The 19,011-nt window shown below is 44.3% G+C and overlaps 1 protein-coding gene across 1 annotated transcript in view; it reads left to right on the forward strand.

The window, feature by feature from the left end:
• The window catches only part of hmcn1 (hemicentin 1), a 757,099-nt gene that overhangs the window by 475,600 nt on the left and 262,488 nt on the right, over positions 1–19,011 (forward strand). Inside the window, exons 48-50 of the mRNA XM_085982583.1 lie at positions 4,941–5,027; positions 12,283–12,474; positions 14,314–14,487. Coding sequence (XP_085838709.1) covers positions 4,941–5,027; positions 12,283–12,474; positions 14,314–14,487 — 453 coding nt within the window. The remainder of the gene's footprint in view (positions 1–4,940; positions 5,028–12,282; positions 12,475–14,313; positions 14,488–19,011) is intronic.

Genomic DNA, 19,011 nt, shown 5'->3' on the forward strand with positions numbered 1-19,011 from the left:
AAAAACACAATGGTCCACATTTTGCGGTCAGCGGCGAAGGAATGGCACTTGCCTTTCACTATGCTGACAGCTGCCCACAGAGTTTTTGCGGGCTTTTGAGCGGAGACTTGCATCATCGGGGTGTCTAATCCAGCACAGCACCCTCTACAGGGGATCTGTGGCGTGTGTGAGCAGGACAAGTAACAGCATGTCTCTTCAACCAATCAGATTGAAGAATCCTCACTGAGACAACAAGGCAGAATTTTCTGGGGGGTCAGTGGGCAGGACCGATGGCGGGTTGGGCGGGAAATTGGATTTTTTTGACAGCGGGCGACCCAATTAAACTCATTAGCATCTAGTTGACAGATCATTAACGGGCTTTTTTAACTTACCTTTTCACTTTAACTTCATGGCCATGGGAACCACGCTGTTCGGGGACCATAACTGTCCACTTGAGGCGGGAGTTCAGTGACCATTGCTCCAGCTGATTACTTGACAGCTTCAAATGTACAGTAAAAGCTCCCACCTGACAGATCTCCACTTCTCCATCCACTCTTACCTCATTGGAAGAACTCTCTTACCATTGTCTCTACTTCATCTGCCATCTATTCCATCAACATGGGTGCCCTTTATATTGTCTCACCGTGGTCCTCAGAATCTGACCACAATCAGCGCCAACACCAGCAGCACCAACAACAACACCAACCTGCTCCACAATCACCTGATGCTGCATGGGACAGAGAGCATCAGCACCCGACCACATTGCGGCCCAGGAGGCCAGGGATGGCCTCACCACGGCCAGATTTACTTCACTTGGCACTGTACACCCATATGGCTGCCACATGATGCACCAGGTTGGCACCACCCCACACCAACACCATAAAGCATCCCAACAATGCCCAAGCCATTACTTTCACATGCACCACCATTGTGGGGATGCCATTATGTCTCACCATTCACTGCAACTCACTAAGCCACTTCCAAAGGTGCACACACATCTGTCCAAGACCGAAAAGTGTTGAAAATAAAGGTTTCAATGTTTGACAGCACATTAACAGAAACTTTACATGAACATTGGATAAAACACCCAAGTGCCTACCCTTGTGTGTTATTAGTTGGTATGATTGCACTAGGATGAGGGTCAGTGTGAAGGGTGGCTAGTGAGATGGGGATGTGATAATGTAGATAGAGGGACAGGGATGGATGGACGTGCAAGGTAAGTTGGTGTGAGTAAGGATGTGCAGGAGTATGGTTGGGAAGGCAGAGTGATGGGGATGTAATGAAAGGCACAGCAGGATGAAGATGAGTGTGGCTTTGTACTAACGTTTTGTGATTTAATGAGATAATTGAAAAGCTTGCGCCACTTCATGACAACATCCCTGCTTGTGACCTCCCCTGCACTCTAGGCAACCAGGCTGTGTTGGTCTCCTGGGAAGATCTCTTCCACCCATGGGAAGGGAAGAGGGCCTCCCTGCGTGCTGTGACTCTCTCCATAAGCATATGGAGGGAATCATGGGAGAACCTGGGTGCAGCCCTCTGTCTCTGTGCAGTGATTGTCGGTGTTTGCAGCACCTCAATGCTGTAGAACACTGACAGCACAAATGTTAAAAGAAAGTTGGCCACAGTCCTTTTAAGGAAACCGGCTGATGATGCATCATGAATGACATCACCAGACCCGCTTCCTCTAATTGCCTGAGAAACGGGTTGGGTGGGCTTAACAAGCCCTCAATGGAAAATAATTTTCCAGAGTGGGATGGAGCCAGCAGCGGGGTCAGGACCCGGCACCGATGTCACCTACCCGGACCCACCGAGATAAGGAAAATCTTGGCCCCAGAGTCTAAACCAGGAAGTATAAACCAGGAATTATAAATTCGTTTTAAATCAAGTACAGAAAGCGAAATAAAGATTGGAAAAGAAAGATGGGATTAAGAGAGAGATAAAAGAGACAGGAAAAGTAAAACAACATTTAAAAAAAAAATCTCCAACACTAATTAAATTCTGAAGGAATGAGACTCCACACTCAAGGCCAGAGAGGTTGTTTGGCAGTAATTATGACTGATCATGCCATTAAAAATTGACTTACTCCTAAATACATCAGCCCTAACTTTTTCTGCTGTGTTTAGTGGGTAACTAGTGGGCAAGTACCGCAACTTTATGCCCTTGCATGTATTTCAATGCCGAGTCTATCGGCGAGGTACTGTTATAGCACAGCCTGTGGAGGAGCAGGGTAACTCAGACCGCAACTTCTGGATTTCTGTGTTTAACTGATATGTGTACTCTGGCAGTTGCTGTCCAATTTATCCATAATAACTATGAGTGCTGTTAGCCTCACCGTTATTCTCTACTCAAAATCTGGGCCAAAGAATTATTAACTATCATATTATTCTGTTCTCCGTCCCCCCGCAAATACTCTTAATTATTGAGTAACAATGATCCCTTTGAGAGAGCTGACTTGGAGGAGTTGCTGTTAGCCTGACAGTGTTAGTATAGTAATCGGTCTAAGTGCTTCAACCACCTCTCCAACAATCAATAAAAGAAACAAAAAAGCGTGAAAGTAAGTGGTAGTTTAATTTTCTTTTCGAGCAATAGAGATTACATTCTTTCACATCATAATGTATTAATTGAATTATTTCTGCCATATCAGAAATTCCTAATGACACTTTGCCTTTAAGAGCTGTAGTGCTGTTATTTTAGAACAAATAGAATAATTTCCTTTTATAACATAGACGGGCAATATTAATTATTTTAAAAGTAAACTATCATCAGGAATATTGGGCTTGTATGGTTTACATTCCTGCATGTAAAGAAAGAACTTGCATTTATATACCACCTTTCATGACCTCAGGAAGTCCCATTGCGTTTCACAGCCAATAAAGTACTTTTGAAGTGTAGTCACTGTTGTAATATAGACAATATCCAGTTCAGAAGAATGGAAGATACTGTTGGCAGGTGAGCCCCTAACAAGCTGTTATGACTGTTCTTGTCTCATACAACTAAGGTAGCCATTTGTCTTTGATTGTTAATCCTCAATATTGGCAGATTTACCATTAGTTCAGAACTGTATCCATAGCAACCAGCTGGATACAGTGATCAGAGTAACCACCTTAACACTTTGAGTACTGAAGAAAGATTTCACCACCAAAATATACTGCCACAATCGCTGTCCCAAAACCGGAAAAAATGTTTGCATGTGCTTAGTTTACCCCAAAGAATAACAGAAATTGAACAAATGATCTATGATCCATTCCATCTGTTAGTCTCATTCTGCTTTACAACACAATGTATAAATCATTCGTAGGTTTTGAACCAATTAAGATGAATTAGAATCTCTGTTGTGGCGTCTCTGTGTAACCATCCAAATATCATTGGCTTTCATCATGTTTAATATTTTTTTTAAATCATTTAATTCAGTCAATCTGGCTGAATTCAAGCTCCTGCCCCAAAGAAGAGAAGTGTATTACACCAGATTTCCACACAAGCCCAGCTTCAAATGTTCTCCATTGAATAAGCCCTTTAAAGGCAAAGTTCAGAGTATCAAAGACTCCAAAATCTTCAGTTATAGTTATTGAAGCACAAAGACCCTGAGTGCTCAGTCCTAATTGGCCACTGATGTTCCAAGGTTTTTGCTAACATACTGGATTCTAAATTGTTACTTGAAACAAGAACAGACACACAGTTCTCCCTTACTTCCCTGCTAGCCTAGTGGCAGGTTGACTTATTTGGTAATACCCTCACTTCGGAATCATCATTTGGATGAGACATTAAGTTAAGCCTGTCACTTTAATTCGCCACTCCATTCCCACTCAGACCTCACCGTTCTCGGCTTCTTGTATTGTTCCACGGAAGCTCAGCGTAAGCTCGAGGAACAGCACCTCATCTTTTGATTAGGCACGCTACAGCCCTCTGGACTCAACATAGAGTTCAACAATTTCAGATCATAACCTTGGTCCCTGTCACATATATATAGTTTCTTCTTTTATCCACAATTCTTGTTTGGCTTTTTTTTTCTTGCCTCCCACATGGCAGCTGTCCTTCATTCTGCCAGCGCAATTCACACCCCATCTGGAGCCATCCTTTGTTCCTTAACCTGTCCCATTACCACCTCCTCTCGCCTTGAATATCTCTTAATGTCTCTCAATGTCTCTTAATCTCTCCTGCTTTCTATCCTATCACTGACCTTCCCTTTTGTTCTTTCATCCCCTCCCCCTTTTCCCAGCCCCTAAACCTGCTTTCCATTTCCTGCTTTTTTCCAGTTCTGACGAAAGGTCATCGACCTGAAACGTTAACTCTGTTTCTCTCTCCACGGATGCTGCCCTGGCCTGCTGAGTTTTTCCAGCGTTTTCTGTTGTTATTTCAGATTTCCAGCATCCACAGTATTTTGCTATCGCATTAAGTTAAGCCTATTCAGCTAGATGGAAAAGGTCCCATTACACCATTTGAGGAAGAGTAACGAGTTCCCACATTGTCCTGACTAACATTCTTCCCTCGACCAACACTACCAAAAACAAATTATCTGGCCAATTATTCACTTGCTGTTTGTAGGACCTTACTGTGTGCAGATTGGCTGCCATATTTTCTGACATGACAACAGTATATTTCAAAATAATCCCATGGTTGTAAAGTGCTTTGGGATGCTCTGACAATGTGATCAGATGCTATATAAATGCAAGTTCGTTTCTTATCATGGAGATAGCTGGAAATAAGATCCAATTATCCTTGGATATTGTCAAGCAAATCCTAATGCAGGTGCAACATTTGTGTGCAAGACTCTGAATTTTGTACATCAGGACCAGTGAAATGTTATTGGAAACTGCAATTCATTCAGGCCTTCCAAAGTGGTCCAATTAGAATTCTCCTCATTTGATTTGAATATCTTTTTAGACCTGAAGTCTAATAAAGAGGTGAGAAGTATTTTGCTGTGGCTGTTATAACATTTAACTCCATTATTTTTATATAAATAGTACCACCAAGCATCGTTAATGAAGATAAGCTGGAAAATGTGAAAATAAAGGAGAATCATAGTATTACCCTCACTTGTGAGGTTTCAGGTAAGAGCACAGTAATGACTAGAATATATAATTGTGAAGTAGCCCACATTTTTCTCTTACAATGTAGTGATGTTATCAGCGGTTGAGTGATGTAATATGTTGCCCAGCGTACCACAAAAGGTAATTGACAGCGCATTATAATCAGCAAAGATGAGTGCTGAGGACGACAATGCATGCCAGACATCGCCCCTGTGACCCCAAGGTTAAGCAATATTGTCATAACCTTTAAGATTTAATCTATCACAGGTTGCTGTTGCAAAATGGGCATCAACAGTGGTTAACGTCTGCCCACTAGAGACCTCAGAAGGTTTCATTTTTATCTTTGTAACTTGTGTGATAATAGCCTCCCAGAGTGAAGATTGCTAGTGTTGCGCCATTGTTTAAAAAGGGAGTAAGGGATGGACAGAGTAATTACACGCCAGTCAGCCTAACCTCGGCGGTGGGCAAATTATTGGAAAAAATTTTGAAGGACAGTATTAATCGTCATTTAGAAAGGCACGGGTTAATCAAGGGCTGTCAGCATGGATTTAGAAACATAGAAACATAGAAGATAGGAGCAGGAGTAGGCCATTCGGCCCCTCGAGCCTGCTCCGCCATTCAATGTGATCATGGCTGATCATCCAAATTCAGTACCCTGTCCCTGCTTTCTCCCCATATCCCTTGATCCCCTTAGCCTTAAGAAATATATCTAACTCCTTCTTGAATATATTTAATGAATTGGCCTCAACTGTCTTCTGTGGTAGAGAATTCCACAGGTTCACCACTCTCTGGGTGAAGAAATTCCTCCTCATCTCAGTCCTAAATGGTTTACCCCTTATCCTTAGACTGTGACCCCTAGTTCTGGACTCCCCCGCCATCAGGAACAGCCTTCCTGCATCTAGTCTGTCTAGTCCTGTTAGAATTTTATGTTTCAATGAGATCACCTCTCATTCTTCTAAACTCTAGTGAATATGAGCCTAATCAACCCAATCTCTCTTCATACGTCATTCCTGCCATCCCAGGTATCAGTCTGGTGAATCTTCGCTGCACTCCCTCCATGGCAAGAACATCCTTCCTCAGATAAGGCGACCAAAACTGCACACAATACTCAAGGTGTGGTCTCACCAAGGCCCTGTACAAATGCAGCAAGACATCCTTGCTCCTGTACTTGAATCCTCTCGCTATGAAGGCCAGCATACCATTTGCCTTCTTAACCGCCTGCTGCACCTGAATGCGTACCTTCAGCGACTGGTGCACAACGACACCCAGGTCTCGTTGCACTTCCCCTTTTCCCAATCTATTGCCATTCAGATAATAATCTGCCTTCCTGTTTTTGCCACCAAAGTGGATAATCTCGCATTTATCCACATTATACTGCATTTGCCATGCATCTGACCAATCGCCCAACCTGTCCAAATCGTACTGGAGTTTCTCTGCACCTTCCTCACAGCACACACACCCCCACCCAGCTTTGTGTCATCTGCAAACTTGGAAATATTACATCTAGTTCCCTCGTCTAGATCATTAATATATATTTTGAATAACTGGGGTCCTAGCACCGATCCCTGCGGTACCTCACTCACTGGGGTCCTAGCACTGCCTTCCACTCGGAAAAAGACCCGTTTATTCCAACTCTTTGCTTCCTGTCTGCCAACCAGTTTTCTATCCAAGTCAGTACCTTACCCCCAATCCCATGTGCTTTAACTTTGCACGCTAGTCTCTTATGCGGGACCTTATCGTAAGCCTTCTGAAAGTCCAAATACATCACATCCACTGGTTCTCCCTTATCTATTCTACCAGTTACATCCTCAAAAAATTCCAGTAGATTAGTCAAGCATGATTTACCTTTGTAAATCCATGTTGACTTTGTCCGATCCTGTCACTGTCTTCCAAGTGCTCTGCTATGACATCTTTTAAATAATGGACTCTAGCATTTTCCCCACTACCGATGTCAGGCTTACCGGTCTGTAATTCCCCGCTTTTCTCTACCACCTTTTTTCTCTACCACCTCCCCCAGAACCAGTTCCAGTGTCCCAGGAATTTGATTCCCTCCCCCTTGCACCATTCTTCTAGCCACGTATTCAGCTGAAATATCCTTCTATTTCTAATCTGACAAGCATGTGGCACTGGTAGCAATCCTGAGATTACTACCTTTGAGGTCCTATTTTTTAATTTACCTCCTAACTCCCTATATTCAGCTTTTAAGACCTCATCCCATTTTTTACCTATATCGTTGGTACCTATATGCACCACGACAACTGGCCATTCACCCTCCCCCTCCAGAATGCCCTGCAGCCGCTCCGAGACATCCTTTACCCTTGCACCAGGGAGGCAACATACCATCCTGGAGTCTCGTTTGCGGCCACAAAAATGCCTATCTATTCCCCTTACAATAGAATCCCCTATCACTATAGCTGTCCCGCTCTTTTTCCTCCCGTCCCGTGCAGCAGAACCACCCATGGTGCCAGGAAGTTGGTTGCTGCTGCCTTCCCCTGATAAGCCACCCTCCCCAACAATATCCAAAGCGGTATATCTCTTTGAGAGGGGGATGGCCACAGGGGACCCCTACACTACCTGCCTGCACCTACTACTCTGCCTGGCGGTCACCCATTCCCTTCTTGCCTGTGCAGCCTTTACCTGCGGTGTGACCAACTGATTAAATGTGATATCCATGACGTCCTCAGCATCACGAATGCTCCAGTATGTATCCATTCGCAGCACCAGCGCCGCAATGCGGTCTGCCAGTAGCTGCAGCTGGATACACTTCCCGCACACATGGTCATCAGGGACACAGGAAGTGTCCCTGATTTCCCACATAGTGCAGGAGGAGCATGCCACGGGGCCGAACTTTGCTGCCATGACTTATCCTTTAATTAATTTAAATTAAATCAATACCACCAATTATACTACAATTAAATGATACACTCAAGGGCCCTTGTTTCCTAGCACTCCCCGCTACACAACAGAGACCTTAGAAACAATAACCACAAAATTAAGACCTTCTAAACTTTATAAACTATCTAGAAATTGGGTTGGTAGCGTCGGCGCTGAGCGCCTAAAGAGACCTAGAATTGGGGTGAAGCGCTATGCTGGGGCGGACGCTATGAAGATAGCGCCAAATCAGATATTGACTATACATTTAGCGCCTGCGCTAAGTGTTTGCGCGCGCCCGCGAGCACAAGCAGCTAATGACGTCATTTCAGTGTGCAACGCCTTTTAGGAGCGCCTGAGCGCATATTGGGTGGTGCCCGGAGCCTTAGCGCCCAGCGCTATTAGTGACAGTTCGAGGGAGGGCTAACAGGCCCTTCTCGGAGTAGGGGGGCGCTATTTAAAGGGGACAGCTCTACTGCAGAATCTTCTGCCACTTGGCCTGCTCATTGCGCTCACTGCTAGAGAGAGTTGGCGAGCTAATGTGGAGCGGAGTTCTGGGATTTGAGCTTTACAGTACTTGGTACCTTCAACCCTGTCCGAAGCACTTGCACCACTACACCTAAAAGCCTTTTGACCAACTGGCATCAGAATGGGAGCTTGTTTGGAGGGCGACGGACCTCATCTGCACTCTGTGCAGCAGTCATGACGACCTGCCTTGCCCTGCAGGGAGACGGTGGCCGAACTTGCCTATCCCCCCTGTGTTGCTCCATGCCGCATGGTCCGGCAACTGGTTCATCCTCAGAGCCAGCCCCCCTCCCCTCCAGAGGACTACAATCCCCAGTCTGCAGATGTCTCCGCTCCCCGGATTCTCCAACGGCTGGTCCGGATTCCTCCTGGTCCTCGCCTCCGGTGGCACTGGCACTGGCAGCTTCAGCGCGTTGAGCCCAAGTTGGTCCTGCTTCATCTGAAAGTGGAAGGTGGAAGAGTGGCTTTAGCAAAAGGACAGGTTTGCTGAAAGGCATGCCAGATTGCGGCAAGGCTCTGACATGGCTGCACACTGAGGATGCATGCTGGCGGGGGGACCAAGTGGAAGGCAACAGGTGGAAAAGGTGAGAGTCTTACCCTCGCTGTCAGTAATGGGGTCAGCAGATGCAGTGGTCACTGGACCAGACAGACGTCCTCCAAGTATCTGGTGCACTCTCTCCTCCAGATCCGTGAGATTGACCACTTGTGCAGGTCCGCCACCGGTTCGACGCTGCTCCTTTCTAATCTGTGCCATCTTGGACTGCAGCGGAAAGAAGGGGAGGTTCTGTTACATGAGGCCTTGAGACTTCATCGCATGCCCCCCATGGTGCAAGAGCCCTTACATGAGGCCTTGAGACCTCATCGCATGCCCCCCATGGTGCAAGAGCCCTTACATGAGGCCTTGAGACATCTGTCCATGTGTGTGGCCAGAAAGGGCCATGGGTGCATACTGACAGATGGCCATTGGCGCATCATTGCAGCAGGGCGCCCGAAGTCAGCTGCAGATGGAGGGAAGCATAAGTTTGGTAAACCATCACTCACCCTAACGATCCGTGTGAGGTCGTTGAATTTCTTCCTGCACTGAACAGGGGTCCTGGTCGCCATGCTGCTGGAATTCACCCTCACAGCAACCTCCCTCCAAGATCGTCGATAAGCCTTCTGATTTGGCCTCTTGCCATTATCCGGATACAGGACCTCGCGACGGTGTTCAACTGCAGCCACCAAGTGGTCCAGAGCCTCAGTGCTGAAGCGCTCTGCTCTCTGCCTAACCTTCTCCATAATGCACAAGTTTCTAACGCCAAACAAGGGCGAGCGCCGAATCTGAGACCTACAGGGTGTTGAAGCTCAGTCTGACTGACCCGCCCCTTTAAGAGCCGGCTGGCGCCTGTAGGTCTCGTGCTTTCCCGTAATTGAGTTTACCTGCGCTGCGCCCGTCCGTGTCGATATTGAGTAGCGCCTGACCTTTTGCACCTTAAGAGCACCGTGCAACGGCTGATTTAGCGCCTCAATCCCCTTTGGGGGCGATGCAACCCAATATCGCGCCAGGCGGCGATAAGTTTCGTCTGGCTATAAACTTTGCGCATCGCCAGTTCTAACGCCTCAAGCGGGGCTATACCCAATTTCTAGGCCTATGAGCCTTAACTTTCAAACATTAGAGTAGTATAAGTACTCACCCAATCAGCTGCTTCCTCCTGCCCGCGTCACGTTTTGAATCGTGACGTGGCTCTGGAGCGCCGCCGCTGGTCTGCGAGATTGTTAAGCCTATGTAAAAAAGCCCGCGAAAGTGAGTTTAAATACTCACTGAACCTCCGCTCTCACCGCTCCCGACACTGGCCTGTGAAAAAAAGCCCGCGAAAGTGAGTTTACATACTCACTGAACCTTCGTTCTCACCGCTCCCGACAATGGCCTGTGGAAAAAAAGCCTGCGAAAGTGAGTTTAAATACTCACTGAACCTCCGCTCTCACCGCTCCCGACACTGGCCTGTGAAAAAAGCCCACGAAAGTGAGTTTAAATACTCACTGAACCTCTGCTCTCACCACTCCCGACAATGGCCTGTTTGTTAAGGGAAGGTTGTTTCTAACTAACTCGTTTGAATTTTTTGAGGAATTAACAAGGAAGGTCGATGGATACGCTGGAGTTGTTTTCTTTGGAACACAGAAGGTTGAGGGGAGATTTAATTGAGGTGTATAAACTTATGTGGGGCCTATATAGAGTGGATAGGAAGGACCTATTTCCCTTAGTGGAGAGGTCAATAACCAGGGGGCATAGATTTAAGTGGCCACTTGGATACAATACTAGAGCACCAGTGCCTGTGGAACCATACCCAACATGAGTGCGTGACAGGAGGGATAAGGAGACAAAAGGAATGTAATTGGTAGAGGGATTAGAGGGGTGTTGAGGAGAAAATTTTCCACCTAGAGGGTGGTGGGGGTCTGGAACTCACTGCCTGAAAGGGTGGTAAAGGCAGAAACCCTCATCGCATTCACAGAGTGCCTGGATGTGCACTTGAAATGCAGCGGCCTGCAAAGCTACGGACCAAGAGCTGGGAAGTGGAATTAGGCTGGATAGCTCTTCTTCGGCCAGCATAGACACAATGGGCCAAATGGCCTCCTTCTGTGCAGTAAACTTCTATAATTCTATGTAAACTTCTATAACCAAAACACAAAGATATACCAATCAAAATCCTTCTGGATTTTTCTAATAGCTCAATACATAAATTTATCAGTTAGTGTGGCACTATCCCAGGTAAAACAGGGAGGTCACTGGTATGGTCCATAGATTGAGCTGTGTTAGCCATTCGCAGCCAGGATGACTGTGAAAGTGCTTTAACTAGTCTAGGCCCTCCTGGACTAGGGAGGGCAAAAATGGCCACTTGCATACGATACCAGAGCAGCAGTGCCTGTGGAACCATACCCAGCATGAGTGCGTGACAGGAGGGATAAGGAGACAAAAAGAAAGTATTTAAGCATGGAACAAATCCACAAATGAGTACAGACCAAATTTATTGGATGATTAAAAAACTATACTCATTGTTTCCCCTGTTAATATGTGTAGCCAGTAGTGTGATTTGACAGATATAAGTGATCGTCTAATTGTGATTTTTTACTTATGCACCGAGCCTCAACTGTGTATAGATATGTGATTCTATTCTGATGGCTTACACATATCACTGGACAATATTTTAACTAGCTATTCTAAGAAGGTAGCGCAATCGCCTCCTTGCACACAATACAGGCAGTGGCAGTAAATAGCAAGCTAGGTAGTACGAAATTCTACTTGAGAACAAGTCGGTTATAATTCTCCATGTACAGGTTTTGTTTTGATTCAACCCTATGGCATGGAATTTCTATATACAAGGGATTCACTTAAAAACACAGTAATTTTGGTATCTACTGCAGTAGGTACAAACCAGGTGGGGAATATAGGGGCAATCTTTTCACTTGCATACTCCTGGTGCTGAGCATAATCAACCGAGAGGACATATTGAGAAATCGTGCTCCCATGCACACCCCACAATACTTCATCCACAATGGATGGAAAATCATGGGCTGCATGTATGTACTCTGCATGTATGTACTCCCAATATGTACTCTTCATGGGCATGTCTCTATGTCAGGAACACGCAAATGGAAAATGTATTCTCTGGTAACAAGGTAATGATTTAAAGGCAGAAGTAAACCACTTTTTGTATTTAGCCAACCCATCCAACTTCCCACAAGACTACCTTAACGCATTTCTAAATCAACATTGTAATAATTTTCAGGTAAGAGTAGATCATTAGTCCACCTGCTACAGTTAGGGCAAAGAATTAAAGGTGATAATTATATTTCATACTAAGAAAAGGAATTCACATAATTTGTTGTTTTTTTTCGTGTAAAGGCAATCCTGCTCCACAAATAAGATGGGTGAAAGATGGTCAACCTCTGTCTGAAGACCAGCAGCATCAGATTCTATCCAGTGGGCGCTTTCTCCAGATTGTGAGTGCACATGTGTCTGATACAGGTCGATACACCTGCATTGCCTCTAACACAGCTGGAGACAAGAACAAGAACTTCAACCTAAATGTGCTAGGTAGGTGGCCTATGTACTGCTCCTAACATTTTAAGCCCACTAGGCTGAAAGATACAGTTCTAGCATTTGAGTCCAAGACAACTGTAAATTTTAACCTCCAAGAGTGGAAGGTTTTCCTCAAGAGAGTGCCTTGTTTTCACCAGCCATTCAACACAAGGACTTGAGCAACCCTGATGCAACTGAGGCTAATTGGTTTTAGATATGTGCCAGAAAATGCTGATAGTCAGGTGATGTTAAACCACCATGCCCTGAGCGCTGAGCTTTTCATTTCTAAAGAAAAAGGCAGGGAACAGGCATCAGGTGTGTGCACCATTCCGATGTGAATCCTTTGGTTCTCAGATCAAGGGAGTACTGTGGTCAAAGGATCAGGAAGTTTTACTTTGAACTGAACATTGGGCTACAAAGCCAATAATATGGCCTACAACACTGGAAACCCTCAGGTGTCGAGGCCCTGTATTATTGGGTGCAGAGTAGGGTTGCCAACTCTCCTGGAGTAGAGAATGGATCACTCAAGCATTGCTGCTAGGAGCCCGGGAGATCTTTGCATTAAAAATTTCTTGCCGCAGTAGTGCTACACTGCTCCACACTGCTCTGTGACGCCACCGACTGCTGCTCGGAGAAGGCTCCGGCTCAGTGACATTGCCTCCAGTCCCTCCGCCCCCGCTGAGGGGTGAACAGCAACAGGACCGGCTGGTGGTGGGAGAGACAAGAGTTGACTGGGGATCTGAGGAGAGAGAGAGAGGGTTCTGGGGGCAGGGGAATGGGGGCTTGTTGGGAGCAGGGGGATGGGGAAGAGAGGGAGATTGTTAAATGGGGATTGGCGGATGGACTCTGGGAGAGAGAAGGATATGGGGCTAGGACTCTGGGGAGAGAGGGAGATGGGGTTTGTGGAGAATGACTCGGAGAGAGGGAGACTGCACAATGGAGGTTGGGGGTCTGGCAAGAGGAGATATGGAGATTGGGGCTGGAAGTCAGGGGATTGGGGCTTGGGCGAAGGGGACAGAGGGAGACTGAGACTTTGCTTGCCTTTCAGTTTTCCTTCTTCACCTGCTCGTGGGTGGTCTCTTGGTTCTCAGAACTTCTCGCACAGTAGTTGCTGGCACGTAGTCATGAGCAAAGATACTCAACTACAGGACAGATGTCATGTGATCAAACCGCCAGGAATATATCCAACCAGAGTTGGCAACCCTAGTGCTGGTGCTTGAGACCTACTCCATTCCCTATGTGCTGAGTGCAGGTGGGAAGAGCCTGGGACACAAAGAGCCTGCATATTAACTACACAAGACTCATCAAGTCTTCATTTGTAATGCAATTAAGGTCTGCTCCACATAATGAGCTGGTGACTGGAGAAGCACACTAGTCGCTTAGTGCCCATTAAAAGGGAGGGCTATGGGGTCATATTTTCCCTGGGTTGTGCTGACCTATCATTAGGGCCATCCAACTTACCTGCAGCTACATATTTGGGCCTCAAAAGATAATTCCCAAAAAGTCTTGCTGCCTTGCATGCACCCGCAGCCATATTCAAGCTCCTGGCAGTGGAAATCCCACCCTTGTGACCTCGATGCACTTCCAGCACATCATAAGCAATACGCTGGGAATAATATTCAAATGAGCTGACCTCATTATTGTGCTAGGCCAGTTTGTTTGATTGCAGATGCATGAAACATTTGAGGAGTAGCAGTTCAGGAATCACTGTCCTGGGACCATATTGTTGGCCCCTTGCAATATTACTATTTGTGCAAATCATAATCCATGTTTATTGTACACTTATAGCTCGAGTGTAACTGGAGCTTGAATCAGCTTTATAACTTATTTGCGGTTTTCTCTTTCGCCATTCAGTGTCTCCAAAAATTCCTGGTGTTGACAGTCAAGGCACTCCAGAGGATGTCACTGTTATTCTGAATAGCCCCACCTCTCTTGTATGTGAGGCACAATCGTACCCTCCTGCAACCATCACTTGGCTCAAAGATGGAACACCTTTCGACTCAAACAAAAATGTCCAGATTCTTCCAGGTAAATATAAAAGCATTATAACTAAGGGATAAAATATTCTTCTTAAGTTTTTTCATTATGATATCACAGACATCATGAAATCATGAAAATTAGATGGGTTAAAATAACATCTTTTTAAGTGCTAAATATAATTTGCAGCTTTCTTAACAAGCAAGTGTAAGTATATATTTATAACTTTCTGACTCTGAATAATATGAAATACCCAGCAACAAACATTTAACCGGTGTCAGCTTGGCTCAGTTGGTAGCACTCACCTTAGGCTCACAAAGTATGGGTTCAAGCTTCCCTTCATGACTTGAACACTTGAATGGTGCCCTCTTTCAAATGAGACAAGGCACCATTTGTCTGCTCTAGTGGTTTAAATCAATATTAGAGACTCCATGGCACTTGAATATTTCTATTTGGGATCAGCCAAGTGGACCATAATATTTTATCCTGGTCCTGTAAGGGCACATGGTACCAAAATACAAAATCTGTTTCAAAACAAGTGAAACTGTCATCACATATTAGGCCTTACGTTTTGTAAGATTAGGATCACAGGCTCACACACAGATTACCCAAAAGGGTTTTAGAAGTTGCAAGGCTTTTATTAAAGAGAACATAAGAACATAAGAAATAGGAGCAGGAGTAGGCCAATCAGCCCCTCGAGCCTGCTCCGCCATTCAATAAGATCATGGCTGATCTGATCCTAACCTCAAATCTACTTTCACTCTCCATCCCACCTGAACCCATGTGATCTCCCGGGAGAGGCGAAAAACCAGATAAAAAAACCAATGGCCAATTTGGGAGAAAAAATCTGGGAAATTCCTCTCCGACCCATCTAGGCGATCGAAACTCGTCCAGATCATCACTCTGTCCCTGTATTTCCTGCAGTACTTACCTTCTGTAAGAGGTGATCTCCACCCCAGCCAGGAACAGGCCCAATTTACTCTTGAAGGATTCCTAGCTGGCAGCCTGTTCCCGAGCTACAGTTTTAAATCATAATCAGATATTACATATGGTTTAAGCTGAGTATAATAGATATACAACCCGTGACAGTAGGAGCGATCTACGACTCCCGAATCGGAATGCCACGACCGGACGGACGGGGAGGCAGTACGGTGGTCTCGGATTGGGTGGATTCCTGCAGTCTGCTGCAGTGGTCACTTCCGTTGGGTGATCTCTCAAGCTGTTGGAGCTGTGAGGCTGTCAGCCACCTCAGAGGCTATACTTGACCAAGGTGTTAGGCCGTAGCCACCTTGGGGAAGCCTTTGCCCCTGACTGCCTGATTTCCTCTCTCGGTCGTCTATATTTATATTTATTTCGGTGGGCTGGTAATCACCTGGTGTCAATCATTTGATCCCCATCCTATTGTCCAATTGTGAACTGGGAAGGCATCCCTCGCCATCCCTTTCTGCATGACTGACAAGGCCGCCCTCTTATCTTTCTGAGAAATGTTTTGTTATGTTTCTTTAAGGACATTTTATGACTTTTCACCTCCATTTTTGTCTATTATCCCCCACCCTGTGTTGTTTTGCATTTTACGATTCCCTTATCATTTCTATTTGTCTTTTGATGCTTGATATTCGACCTTGCTGGCATTTCTGCTTTCTGTTCCCGGCTACATGTTGTCAGTCTCTGTTCTAAGAATTAAAACCCATCTTTGAATCTAACAGCTATTTCTTACAATTCCCTCCTTTGAGAAGGAAATATCCTTATTGACTTCTCACAATCGGCTCTTGACTAATCTAGCTAGTTCGTATTGCTCTCTCAACTTGGGCGTTAGTTAGTAGGGAGTCTTGAAGATTTCTCCCTTCCTTACAGTCCATTCCTTTTGAGGAGAAGGAGCAACCTCTGACCCCTTGCTCAAATTCAATTCACTGTTCCGCTTCTGCCCTGCCTGGGGTATCCTCTGTTTCTTCTATCTTTCCTGATGTTACCCCGGCAGGGGTCTCCTCTACATTGCTTCGGATCTTCTCTTTCGGTGTGCTCAATTAATTTGTTAGTGCTGGTTAGTCATGGGCATGAGTACCCAATTGGCTTATGTATCAAAGTCTTACTCCACACATTACATATATCAAATACACTATCATTACAAGTTGGAGAACTACCAGAGCATGTGAAATAATACGAACCTAAGGGTGTGCTGATGTATTAAGCCCAATATCCCACCAGTGTGAGTTGTCCTCTGTGCTGTCAATTTCAATATCCATTCTCGCGTTGTCTTGCTCCAAAACATAAAAATGCTTTAGGGAGGAGTTCAGTCGCATCACGAGCTCACTGAAGCCCTCAGACAACAGGGGAATGTAGTATCCGAATTGTGCCACATAATTGTGCAGCTCAAACTTAAGTATCTCATTTACTGTCAGGTTCACTTGAGCATAGGTTTCGATATTATGTAAAACACGTTGGTTGATGGGACAGGTCCTGTTAGACCCGTAAAGCATGGTAGTTACAGTAGTAGTGACACAGGAGGCACCACCAAAACCACCTCATACTGGATTCACACTGGTTTTTCCTATGCTCTGTTACCTACAAAACACAATTATTACAGTCACAGTTAAATTCAGTCTTACAATCATTTCAAGCGACATTACAGTTTAACATCTAATCAACAAATCATGGACTTAAAAGATTCTCCAGATCTCTCTTTTACTCATAACCATCTTGTGGATAATTCTTGCTAAACATGATTTCTCCTTGGCCCTCAATTGTCCCAATCCAGATTCCATGTAACTCTCCACTTCAACTTCAATTTCAATCCCTCTAATAGGTACCAGTGTGTTTAACTCTATTCTGATTGTTTCATTAATTAGATAGTTTCTCGATGGAGTATGTGTCAATGCTTTAAAGGTTGTCTCGCTCTCCTGAGCCACATTAACCTTTTCATGTCTTGCTGTTGTCAAGTAACTGAGCAGACTGAGACCCGTTCCTCAGTGCAGATTCACCATACATTCCCGGATGGTAATTGCCTCATATGTAACAAATCACATTTGCACACTCATTCCGGTATCTCAATATCGTGCCACATGTGCCATCCGATACAAGTCTTTCTCAGACTTTCAGGTGATCTTATCAAAAGATTGTCTGGAGGTCTTTGTTCATCTTCCACCACATGGTTCTGATGTCTTGGGTAGTGGCCAGGCTATCAAATTCAGTTTTCTTAAAAAGTTCATTATAGGCAGGGACACAAATGTCTCCAAGAGAAAGCTATCAATTTACTATTCTTAACTACACTTTCCTGACTTTCACTAGAAAGTTTGAAAAATTATCAATTGGTGGTGTAATTCTCCTGTTTCTATCTCACACCCTCAATCACTTCCTCTCTTCATTTTACACATCCTATTAATTACTATTCATATCTCATTCATGAGCCCTGGAGGAACTTTACTGTCCAGTACAATATTTAAGATTGAAAACATAGATCAAACATTCTCACTTGGTCCAAGTTATTAACATTTTATTATCATTATTTTAGAGGATCTTTTATTTTCCCAAAAGTAACCCAATATATAGTGCCTGAGTCCATTTTGTTATTACAAAATTATCCCAAAATCCAAACAGCAGTACAGTTGAACTGACAGGTTTTGTCAATGTTCAATTTCATTTCTATCACTTTATCTTCCATTTCCAATTTCAGAAATGAGTGATTCTCAGGCTAGGTGGCTTACGCAGTGTTTTAACATTAGAGACAGAAGTGCTGAAATTAGTTTACAAGGTAACTTCCATATAACAAAAGAAAGAAGAGAATCCATTGTGACTCTGCTTAGAGCCCAAGGGGTTAATTTATCAAATCATAATTTTCCTTCTGTCACTGTGGGGAGATATTAACTTAAAATCAAGATACTTAAATTTAATAATGTCCAATATCTTTAAATTTCATACTAAAGCTGTTGCTCGATGAACGTAAACAGCCGTCAGTGGAAAGGGTTAACTCCTTTGCAGGTTTTTAAGAAGGTGCAGCGAAACATTGTCAGGCGCACGCAATTGCGTCACTTCACGTAAATTTAAAAAAACTTTCCCGATCGAAAAAGACAGTTGTGTTTTCACACTTTAACTAAACACAAACAGAACAGATAAAACAAAACAAAATAGTACATTCTTGCAGAAAACAGTAAATTACATCATATTTCTTATTGTCCTTTCTTCAGATGCCTTTCCAAAATATTGTAAAAACATTGAATACAACTGGAGAAAAATTAGTTTTTCACATTTAAACAAATCAAATCAAACTGCTTTAGAAGATTTCACCATAGCAACCGTGACTCCAAGGTTAAATCTTAGACTGAAACTTAATGTTTTGTTAAACAAACTTTTTGTCGTTCTTAGTTTTTACACACCAGCTTAACTTAAATTGTATTTCAAAGTTTTTTTTTCCAATTCTTAGGGCACAATCTTATTCGCACATTCTTTTAAAGACAGACTTTCAGAGAAAGGAATACTGTAACGTCTTAAGCATTCATAGTCAGGAAAACTTTCACACTTTAACACATACTTCCTCACAAACTGAAATTCCAGCATTTTTTTTAAGTTTCCTTTCACTCA

This window comes from Somniosus microcephalus, chromosome 3, assembly GCF_052327205.1.
Source record: "Somniosus microcephalus isolate GS21.2 chromosome 3, FLI_Smic_1.0, whole genome shotgun sequence".
Classification (NCBI taxonomy): Eukaryota; Metazoa; Chordata; class Chondrichthyes; order Squaliformes; family Somniosidae; genus Somniosus; species Somniosus microcephalus.